This window comes from Oppia nitens, unplaced genomic scaffold (assembly GCF_028296485.1).
Source record: "Oppia nitens isolate AA-2021 unplaced genomic scaffold, nextdenovo-longstitch-racon4-pilon3 scaffold1_pilon_pilon_pilon, whole genome shotgun sequence".
Classification (NCBI taxonomy): domain Eukaryota; kingdom Metazoa; phylum Arthropoda; class Arachnida; order Sarcoptiformes; family Oppiidae; genus Oppia; species Oppia nitens.
In genome coordinates, this window is record NW_026533199.1 from 3,780,309 (window position 1) to 3,791,793 (window position 11,485).

Sequence of the window (11,485 nt, forward strand, 5' to 3'; positions counted from 1 at the left end):
TGTTACTGTAAATACATTTACAATACATATATGAATGAATGTAATTATTTATTGTATTTTAAAATAATAATCATTTAAATTATTGATATTTTTAGAAACTTAATTTATTAATAATTATAATAACATATTTATTTATATAATAATAATATATATATAATTATTTATATTTATTATATAGAGTGGCAATTGTTTTATTTATATATATCATTGAATTGAGACCATTAGATGTAATATCAAATTGGATATATTGTGCAAAATATATTTATATAATTTTATACAAAACACATTATTTAATTGAAAGAAATATTTTGTGATAATAACAGAATTGCACCGAAAGTTAGAGGCTATCAATTGGACAATAAGTATAGAGATTCATAGAGATATGGTTTTCAGGTATTGTACAGTCATTTTAGATACAGTTTTATAATAATATATACGAAAGTTAACACATTTTATCATTAAATAAATATGTATATATTTAATTAAAATTATATTTATATTATATTTTATATGAGCACATATACATTTCATTTACAAATGTGTTAATTTTCTATATTTTATAAAAAATAAATAAAATTGTTATTTTTGCAAATGTGTTACTTTAGGAATAAAAAATTTATAACAATTTAAGAGTAGACTGATTAATCATAAAATGTATTTTTAAATAATAAAATGAAACATATTTTGGCACATTTTACACAAAACACAAATTTTTTTAAACTCCAATTCTTGTACCAAATAAATAGATGATTTATTTCAGGTTTATATAGAGATATTGTGGTTTAAAAAATTGATAAATTGCACCAAAAATGATAAACTAATTTTTCTAATAGTGTGCTAAATATATATATATATATATATATATAATGAGAAAATATAGTGTGAATATATCAGCAAAATTAATATTAAGTCTGTGTTTACCTAAGTCTCTATCAAATCTATACTTTCTTTACCGTAATTAAAAAAGTGGCGTAAAATAATAGGTTCAAAAAAATTAAGCAAATCTCCACTTAGTTTTTCTTTTGTGTATTCAGCTATTAATTTGGCAATTATTGGACTATAAATATAATTAATTTAAGCCTTTGATTATAAAACGATATGATTTTTCCTAAAAACCATTTTTTTGTTTAAAAAATTGCAATAAAATGTTTTGCCTAAAAATTGTGGTTAAATTTAGACCAAATGATTCATATAATATTACGAAACCATTTGGGCAATCAGTTAACCATAAGTGTGTGCGACTCCATTGGGGCCGCCGAGTCATACAATGTATCGGTGTCTTGAGTGGGTTCTCCTTGAAGTTGGCACTGATTGCTTAGAGTTCCGGCGCCGCAATCACAGAAAAATCTAATAATTATAATAAGTCATTATATTTTCATTTTAAGACATTGAGACAAAATGAGTCAAACCTGTCGTGTCTAATGAACTCGACGTCGTGACCGGAATGACATGTTTTAATACAATTGACACAAATGGCGTTCCGATCGGTTGTATTACAAGTGCGGCACCTGACCATAATATAATAAACATTATTAATTATAATTAACGTAATGTTAAATAACCTAATAATGGACATACCTATAAAAATCATGCATAGGAAAACTGGTATAACTGGAGATCTTGTAGAGGCACTGACCGCTATTAACTGCCTTTTCTACAGCATTATGATTATCATAAATTTTATTGCCTTTCAGTATTGGTTGTACGCCCGAAGCTAAACATAAACCACCGAATCTATTGTTAAATATTTGATTAAACTCAAGAGTTGCCGTCGCGTTGTTAGTAATCTCTACACCGGCTGCCAAACCATCAAATATACGGTTGCGTCGTAAGACTGGATGACTTTGAGTACTGATCAAAACCCCCGCCTGAGCGTTGCGAAAGATATCGTTCTCTTCCAGAACTCCTTTTCCGCCATTGAATATACAAACGCCTCCATCGCGTCCGTCATATATCTTATTTCTTCTCAGTGTTGGATTACTATCTGTTTTAATCCAAACCCCGGCCATTGCATTGTCAAAGATCTCATTTTGTTCCAACATTCCGAGTCCACCATTATATACAAGAACTCCTCCATTTTGTCCGCCCCAGATCTTATTTCTTCTAATAACTGGATTACTACCGGTTCTTATTTGAACCCCAGAATACAAATGATTGAATATATCATTTTCTTCTAGTCTTCCGTGTCCATTGTCATAGAAGTAAACGCCCACTTGTTTTCCTGAATGAATTCGGTTGCGTCTGAGCACAGGTGTACTGCCAGTGGTAATCCAGACACCGGCCAATGTATTGGCATAAACTTCATTTTCTTCAATGAGTCCCTGTCCCTTTTCGTGCACATAAATGCCTCCATGTTGACCATGGTGAATTTTATTATATCTTACAATTGGATCACTAGCTGTCCTAATCTGAATTCCAGCCAATGCGTTGCCATAAATATTGTTGTGTTCAATGAGACCCCTTCCCTCACCGAATATATAGACGCCTCCCTGATGTCCGTTATAAATCTCATTTCTTCTTATAGTTGGATTGCTTTGCGATGTAATCCAAACACCGGCAAAATTGTTTGAATGGATTCTATTTTCGATGAACTGACCCCTACCTGACTCGTGGACATATATGCCACCTGTCTGTCCGTGATGTATCTCACAGCGTACAACAGTAGGATTGGCTCCGGCCTTAACTTCAAAGCCAGCAATTCTGTTATTATGAATATCGTTTGCCTCAAAATATCCCAAACCGTTATCAAAGGTAAAAACTCCGACATCTCTTCCGTGATGAATATGGTTTCTACGCATTATAGGGTTGGCATGATTTTTGACCCAAACTCCGGCCAACGCATTCCGGCTGATCTCGTTTTCCTCATAAATTCCTTGAGCGAAGTCAGTCACATAAAGGCCAACATTTTCGCAGTCACTTATGTCGCAATGTCTAATGACAGGCTCAGCGGCCGCACCGGTCACACAAACTGCTGCACCGACTACTGATGTGCTCCTAATAACACAGTGATCAATAGTTGGCGAACAGTTCTCATTGATTTCAAGGCAGTAATGTTTATGGTGTGGCACTGATGAGGTCACGTCTGGAGAGAATTTGAGCGAAACGTAACCTAAATAGGCATCTCTTGACCCCTCAACAAATGTTATGGTAGACTCGCTGTCCTTTTCTAATACTACATTTTCAGTTATGTTCCCCGAGGCTATCATTTCATTTAACAACAATTAGTACAATAATCACATTAAAAGGATTGTTAGCAAATATCTTACCGGCGCCTATAAGTGCAACACTCGAGTCAATGATGAGGTATTCTGGCTTATAATGTCCCGAATGAATAAATATTAATGAATTCTCTAATTCTTCAGAGTATGTAAACGCCTGTTCTATTGTATCGAAATATGATATATTTCGACCTTTATATCGGTCTGGATTAACCTCATACTGTTCCTGATAACCGGTCCGTACGTGAACTCCTCGATACTATGAAAACCAATTTATAGTTAACACTAAAATTCAATTACCGATAATCTAGACATAAAAACCAACCAATTGTTTGAAGCTTTCTTTCCACGGATTTTCGATATCGCATTCATCGTATGAGACGAACTCAAACTTACATAAACCTGAATGAAAAAGTGGTGAATCGTATTCATAGACGTTATGGTAAAGTGTTTTCCTATGATATGTGAATAAATCAATTATAATTTCAATCAATAAAAACAACTCTGATTTCAAAGCCTACCACAACTCGCAATCATTGGCAATGGTATTGAATCGTTTGCAGACTTGTGCCACTCGACACAAGTCTTGCTCCAAAAGGTATGAAAATATTGTCAAAAGTACTTCATCTGGCAGTTCATACAATAAATATAAAGCAGCCGTTCCTAACCCTAACACCAAATAATTATCATTTATTATATAATAAAGCTATAAATAAATATACAATTAATTTGAGAAAAACAAACCTTCATTCATGTGATGAAAATTACACTTTTTTGGCCTCTTTCTTGAGTTAATGGTTTGTATAAAATAAGGTGCGCTTGAATGACATGAAGAGGAAGAGCCTGAGTTCGTAGTGTTTGACGACGACGACGATGATGAAGGTAACGGAGGTATTGTTGAGGCAGATGTCGATGAAGTGGTGTCACAAGTGGTAGACACTGGAGAATGACATGTGACTGACTCATGAGTTGGCGACAGTTTTCGTCTTAAATCATATGGCGAGTGATGGCAACCGAAGAGCAATGGACTCACACATGAAGAGGACAGAGAGTTCGCCAAATGTAATGAAGATGAGGGCGCCGTTCGGTTGGCTAATACTAGTGATACTTCTTCTAAACATTTTCATCAGAGAAATGAGAAATTAGAGAAAAATATCTCTCAGATGAAAGAAAAATATAAACAAACCGTTATTATTATTATTATCACTCTGTAATTGATCCTCATTTGTACCACAAAAATATTTCATTGCTGTCTTCTTTCGCGTCCTTTTCATTAGTGGTCGCTGTGATGGTTGTTGTTGTTGTGGTTGCGGTGGTGGTTGTCGACAGTCTCGCTGTGTTTTAGCGGTAGATGAAGACATAGTGCGTCCAATTCAGTCGGTTTTCTTGTGTTGGCCACTAATCAATCAATTGCAGCGATGATTATAAACACAAGAGTCGGTGATATGCAAACAAATGGCCGATAAGATAGTGGCAATCGATGGGGTCAAGTGGTCAACGGGGATATTCTTTTACATTTAGTCATCACCCGTTGCGGCTCAATGTTGGCCACTGTTGTGAACCTATCTGTGGTGATAGTCAGTGGTCTTTTAATGGTCGCGCAAATGCATGTAAAGTATCGGCCATTTTGTCGACAAAGTGTAACAAAGAGTACGCTTTTGGGGAAAACAGTCTCTCAATAGCATTGAATGTTATAAACAGTATTATAAGCTATACTACAGTACAGTATAGCTATAGTTATAGTAAATGCCATAAATTGGTGTTTGTTTTCTCCAATGCATTCAATTGAATGGCGAACTCTCCTAAAAATACAGTCAAATCTATGTCTCATTCACTGCACTTCACTCACGCATTCATGCCTTACGAGAGAGTAGTCGAGCGCTACAATGCATTGTCAATGCAATACAAGTCAACGATAGATATGCCTAACAAACACACTATTAAACTGACACACAATGCGTAACATATATATACAGTGTATAAGTACTGGAGTTGTCCGTAATTTTCACATCATTTTCAATGTAAAACAGATATATTATGTGTGTTTGTCTGTAAAAACTCGCACAACATTAACCATACGATAACTTTTCATATGTACTGTTTGTATGCCTTTAAATCCTATGGCCCTATGGTTTGGCCGTATTTTTCAATACAACTAAAACTTTTTTTTCCAAATCAATAACAATACGATTAGGAGAGAGAGATATATACAATGTATATATTTTTTGAGGAGAGGCCTACAAAAATATGTGTGTGTTTTTGGCAGACTATTTTTATTTATTATATACACATAGTATTGTAGATTATATAGATTATATTCATTTAAATACAATTGAGCTAGCACACAAATATTTAGTTTGAAAACTATTTATTTTTTTGCATAAATATTATATTATATGAAAATTGTATATAAAGTTTGTAGTCAACCATCAATTGTATGCATGTTTTAACCGTAAATAACATTTTTTTTGGCAAATAGTTATCATAGAGCTATACAATTATTTTATACCTAAGTGTGTGAATTTTTTTGCGGCTAACTTGTATTTTAAATAATACTACTATTTAAATGTGTATTAAATGCTAAAATGTTTGTGAAATTAAATTTAAAATCAAAATGTTAAGACAACAAAAATTATATATAATATAATAAACATTTGGTTTGTTAGCATTTTTGACAAAATATATGTCAAACGGGAACTTTATGGGCAACTTTGCGGACAAAACTGTTTATTGCCATTCATTCATCACATATTTCTAATACATGTATTACCTGTACATTAAAATGTGTGTCAAACGGCTACAAAAACATATAGTACTACTATTACTACTACTACTACTACTACTGTCTATATATGTTATGGCTATCACTGTATGTGAATATCATTATTGAATAAGGCTTTGACTCATTGTATACAACGCTATGTTTGACACAAACATTATTTTCAAATAAAACACATGTTTTCCTCCAGTGATTAGTCATTTGAATCACCGCTTAATTCAGCGATTATTCAATTATTTTATTATTCATTCATTTATTTATTTATCGATTGATTGATTTTTTCATTAATATATTCATATTTATTATATTTTTATTTATTTATTTATTAATAAGTAATATAACAACTTTAATACTCATTTTATTATATGATACAGGTATTTTTTAAAACTAAATTTCCCAAAATATTAAATATTATTTTATAAGTTAAATAAACTATAAAAATTGATAATAATAAAAATAATAATAATGGGAAATTAAGCCTTAGTAATGGTATACTACAACTTTAAGCTATTTTATTAATTATGTTTAGTTTTTTTTGTTGGGAATAATTTCTCACTGAATTAGAATTGAATAAAAAAAAATATTTGCAATAATTATTATCATTTAAATAACAATTTAATTTTTATATCCAAATTCTGCTTTATATTATAAATGAATGAACATGCTTAATTATTAATTATTAATTAGCTTAATAAAATTATACTGTGATATATAATAATATAGTTTTTGATAAATTACCTTGATAATTAAAAAAATACATTTTTATAAAATAGGTATCAAATTATATTATTTTTTATTAATATTAATAAATTGTATATTTTAAATAGAACAAATTAATTATATTTTTCTAATTTTTTAAGATTTTAGATATTTACATAAATATTTTTCCTGTTATAATTATTTATAAAATAATTTTTACTATAAAATAATAATAATACTCATTCATTATAACATTAATTAATTAATACATGAAAATAAAATACTTTTAAAAATTCAATACATTTTTGTATCAGATAATTAAAATCAGTTATATATCTATATTTAATATAGTAATTTAATAATAGTATAGGAAGAATATTTTTTGTAAATATTTCAGATGTTCCCTGACAATTTCTCAATTATAAATATTATTTTCTTCTATATAATTTATGTTACTGTAGATTTACCGGTATATAATCTTAACTATTAGTCTCATATTTGTAACCATATTAAACCATATTATATCTTTTAGTAATTTTAAAATTTATTTTTAAAATTAAAAAAAAAACTTTAGTTTGGTTTTATGCAAAGTTCGCGAAAGTGTATAATCCGCTTATTTTTAGTCCAATTTTATTTCAAAATCAATAATTTTTTTGCAAACTATAGTAAATATTAAAGATTAAAATATTAAAAGATAAATTATATATTAAAGATTAAAACGAATCCTTATTTTTATATCGGATTGACAATAGATTAATAGCAAATGTTCATGCTAATTTTTATTTTTTAATAATCTTTATTTTACATGTTAATTACTATCAAGATTAAGGTCATTAATTTAAGGATAAAAATAATCTTTTTTAAATCCTCAATCAATTTTTGCGAAAATAGTATTACAAATTTATCAATAAAACTTATTAGTAAATTATTGACATATAATTTTTATTATAATTAATTACTATTTAATTATATGTTATTAAAATTATAGTAATCGTAATGTACTATTGTTTTAGCATTAATTTATTGAGTGTGTATTTATTTTATTATAATATATAAATATTATAAATGGGAGATTTATTGAAAGAGTTTTAGGGTAGACAATGGTTCCGGTTTTTGTAGGAAATGTCGACTATTTATGGATCTAATGGATGCCAAATGAGAAGTCAAATCACACATACATTATATATAATTCTATGGTTTATTTGTCGACTACTTTCTGAAACAATTATTTGATTATCAATTGATTAGTCGTAAAAACCTCATCAATGAAAAGGTTTTAACGTTTTTGTGGTTATTAAAAAATTTTGGTGTTTGACTCAACCAAAGTTAATCATATTTGTTGTGACAATCCATCATAAATACATATATTGTTCATAATAATAAATAACTAATTTTTACTGCATTTATAATAATGTTAAACATTTTACGAGTTATTAGTTATCAGTTAAAAGCCAAACCATATGAGAGATATTTTTGACATTATAATACTATACTGTATATACATAATGTAATTTTAGTTTTATTTATTTTATTAAAATATAGCATTTTAAAAATTGAAACATAAGTTTTTAATTTTATCTAATTATTAATTTTATTGAACTTAATTCTATTTTATTTATTTAATATAAATTTAATTTCATCTTTTTTACTAACCCTGTCTTCTACATGACCTTCATATTCTACCTATACATCAATAATAATCGTATTATTGGCAATAATACGATGATTATTGATGTATAGCATATAATTTATTGCAAATAATTATCAGTATTTTTATTAATATTATTTGTTTATATTTTAAATTTAAATAATTATTTATTTAATTAAAATTTAACACAGTTTAAATTCAATAATTGTAAAATCCAAATATTTATCTTTTTTTAGATTATCAAGTGTATTTTTAAAAATACTATAATTTAAAAAATTAAATAAATAGTCTATTTTTATCATATCATATTGCAAAATACAGAATTTTTATTAGAATATATTTAGATAAGATTAGAATGAATATAATTATTAATTATTCTTTAAAAGCAAAAATATTAATAATATTAAACATTTTTTTAATTGTAAACTATTTTATAATTTATATTAACAATTTAAAAAAAATAATATTTCAATTAATTGAAAGACTACGGTAGATGTATGAAAAGTCTGTAATGATATTCAACTTTTTTTTAAAAATATTTAATAAATTGATTTATTTATTTAAAAAAGCTCTAGTTTTATATTAGAATTCAATTTTTATTTACATAAATATATTAATAATATTTTGATTGAAATGAAAACATATTTTAATGATTTTTAATTTATAATTTAACAAACTATAACATCATTAGCACCACAGCTTGTTTTGCTGACACTTCCCTTTAAACCACTTCAAGTGGCGAATGTTTTCTTCACTTTTGATTAGATCTGATTCTTCATCAGTTGTCGATGGAATCAATCGCTTAGTATTCCATTTGGAATTGTGTTCCAAAAAGGCATCTTTTAATACCAATTTGTGGTCATCTCTTAGACAGTGATAACAAACATCACAATCTTTTGATTTACAAGAGAGATGGCATTTATCACTGGAACAAAGCTCTTCATTAACTGACAAATCTTTGGTGGACACCATTATGTTATAGTTTTCGGCATCTCTTTCTACCCATGTTTTGGTGTTCAAAGTTCGGGCCACACCTACCAGTGATAGCAGATTAAAGATGACCTAAATATTATATACTTTGAATTAATAAAAATTATTGACTAAAAATAATGATTGAATTACCTGTTCATAAAGCATTTTATTTGGTCCGAAATGAGCTGATGACAGATTGGGTGACATATTTGCTTCCATTAAATAAACATTTAGGTCTTCATCTAAGGCAAAATCAAAGCGAACTAATTCAAAGAAGTGTCTGTTTTGAGTAATATAATAATTGTATTAAAAAACTATTGTATTTTGATATTAATGTAAAATCTTTGAGAACCGGGTGGACAGGAAGGCTGCAGTCAATTGCAACATTTGCTCTTCTTTAGTATAGTAAACGGTTTTAATTGAGTCCTCAATTTGTTTCCAAACAAATGTCGGATCCTTTTTTAGTGATCGCAAATATCCATTAAATGACTCTTTCATATTCATATTGAGATCAATGAAGTATTTTCTTAGTGATGGCATCTGATATTTAAAAGTAAAACACGATATCATATATATATATATAATAAAATGTCTTACCATCCACGTTGGTGTGTAGTCATCACCGACAACATATGTGTCCACATCTGAGCTATTAAATGGATAGTAAGGTTTGGCACAAAATCTCAAGAGAGCATCGCTTTCAAGAATATAAACTCTCAATGGGTTTATTGATGTCATGATTGCATAGATTCCTATATCAAATTTCCTATTAAAAAATATTTATAGATATTGAGTACTTTACAATTTTCAAAAATCATCATGATAAAATTATTTAAATTGATCCAACTTACTTTCCATCTATTAGATATGGTTTCTGTATATATTCTTGCATAAATGTACCAGATGCACTCAAATTAACAGTTTCCAAGTCTAATATACGTATACCCCGATGATTACTATCTTTTTTAACCCATAGTTTATTTGGATGCATTTTAGACTATTTTTTATTAAAAAAAAAATATTAGACATTTAAATAACATTTTATATTAGTGTATGCTGTCTTACGTGTTCAACAAATTTATCTTTATCATTTGGCAAATTAAATGCTAATGGGATGTGTTTTAGTCTAGAAGTAGCCAGGTTAACTTTGTTGGTTATGAAGCCAGAGCCTGGAAAATGATTGACCTGATAATTGATATATAATTGATACAAATTATCAATAAATGTTTTGTTTAAAACTATTAATATTCATTATAATCATTTAAATTGACGTACTCTTTGATGTGATTTCAAAGTGGGCAAAAAGTTACGCATAAATGGATAATCATGAGACCAAAGAACATCCCACTCATCGGAACCATTGTATGTGATTTGATAACCAATTTTATCAAATACATCGATTACGTGATCCAAATAACCCGATTCCAACTGTTGACCAAATAATAACAAAATTACATTATTATAATTAGTATACACCTAATTGTCATACTCTTTGCCCTGAAATCCAAGCTATAGGTTTGGGATCATTAGGTTGACATTCAGTGACAACAGGCCTATTAAGGTTAGGATTAACTAATTCGCTGACAGAATATGTAAGTGAATCCAATCGTTGATTTTCCAGTCGTGTTAAACCATAAAAGTTATAAACAGTTATGAAAACAGCGATCGCCACCAATGCTGTGATTATGTCTAGCCTTTTGGACAATGATTTGTTTGATGACATCAAATCATGAGTTAACCTGTTTTCAGATGAAGACCTTTCAGATCTTTCATTTTTGTCGAAATGCTGTTTCAAAAAATTAGGTTATTATTTCAAAGTGAATCCTTTACTATTATATAATAAAAACTTCACAAAAACACTTAGACTTTTATAGAAATGGCTTTAAAACTACTAGTAGTGCATTAACTGCCTTTCCTAACGGTATATCAAAATAAAAAAAGTAAACTTTACTTACATCTGAAGGAACTGGAGATCGTCTTAATTTTGCACTCATATTAGTGAATCATTAATTAAATGACTATTTTATTTAATTTTTAAAATATTTTTTTGACAATTAATATATTTAAGAAAATAAATAAATATTAAGTGTAAAACATAATCGATTGACCAAATTATTGCATATATAAAGTTGTGTTGCCTTTTAATGACTAACAGTTTCATTAAAAAAC

The 11,485-nt window shown here is 28.3% G+C and overlaps 2 protein-coding genes across 2 annotated transcripts; both read right to left on the reverse strand.

The window, feature by feature from the left end:
- Positions 1-887: 887 nt before the first annotated feature.
- Positions 888-5,171, reverse strand: LOC128952942 (F-box only protein 11-like). Its single transcript, XM_054298418.1, has 8 exons — positions 4,405-5,171; positions 3,963-4,331; positions 3,740-3,887; positions 3,544-3,673; positions 3,267-3,477; positions 1,579-3,199; positions 1,410-1,508; positions 888-1,347 (listed from the first exon to the last, which is right to left on the reverse strand). The coding sequence occupies exons 1-8, from the start codon at positions 4,577-4,579 to the stop codon at positions 1,218-1,220; spliced, it is 2,883 nt and encodes a 960-aa protein (XP_054154393.1). The 5' UTR covers positions 4,580-5,171; the 3' UTR covers positions 888-1,217.
- A 3,806-nt stretch (positions 5,172-8,977) lies between these two features.
- On the reverse strand, positions 8,978-11,310 carry LOC128966280 (probable tubulin polyglutamylase ttll-15). Its single transcript, XM_054313128.1, has 9 exons — positions 11,272-11,310; positions 10,806-11,102; positions 10,592-10,744; positions 10,382-10,501; positions 10,168-10,313; positions 9,914-10,082; positions 9,669-9,856; positions 9,467-9,596; positions 8,978-9,406 (listed from the first exon to the last, which is right to left on the reverse strand). Exons 1-9 carry the CDS (start codon positions 11,308-11,310, stop codon positions 9,032-9,034), a joined length of 1,617 nt encoding a protein of 538 aa, XP_054169103.1. The 3' UTR covers positions 8,978-9,031.
- Positions 11,311-11,485: the final 175 nt, after the last annotated feature.

Bases quoted from the DNA above. Each gene is read 5' to 3' on its own strand.
- LOC128966280 (XM_054313128.1), bottom strand. From the start codon at position 11,310: ATGAGTGCAAAATTAAGACGATCTCCAGTTCCTTCAGAT. The intron at 9,857-9,913 runs GTAAGACATTTT...TTTAAATATCAG, and splicing joins ACTACACACCAACGTGGATG to ATGCCATCACTAAGAAAATA. The intron at 9,597-9,668 runs GTTCTCAAAGAT...TACTCAAAACAG, and splicing joins GCAGCCTTCCTGTCCACCCG to ACACTTCTTTGAATTAGTTC.
- LOC128952942 (XM_054298418.1), bottom strand. From the start codon at position 4,579: ATGTCTTCATCTACCGCTAAAACACAGCGAGACTGTCGACAACCACCA. The intron at 3,674-3,739 runs GTAGGCTTTGAA...CACATATCATAG, and splicing joins GCCAATGATTGCGAGTTGTG to GAAAACACTTTACCATAACG. The intron at 3,200-3,266 runs GTAAGATATTTG...ATGAAATGATAG, and splicing joins TGTTGCACTTATAGGCGCCG to CCTCGGGGAACATAACTGAA.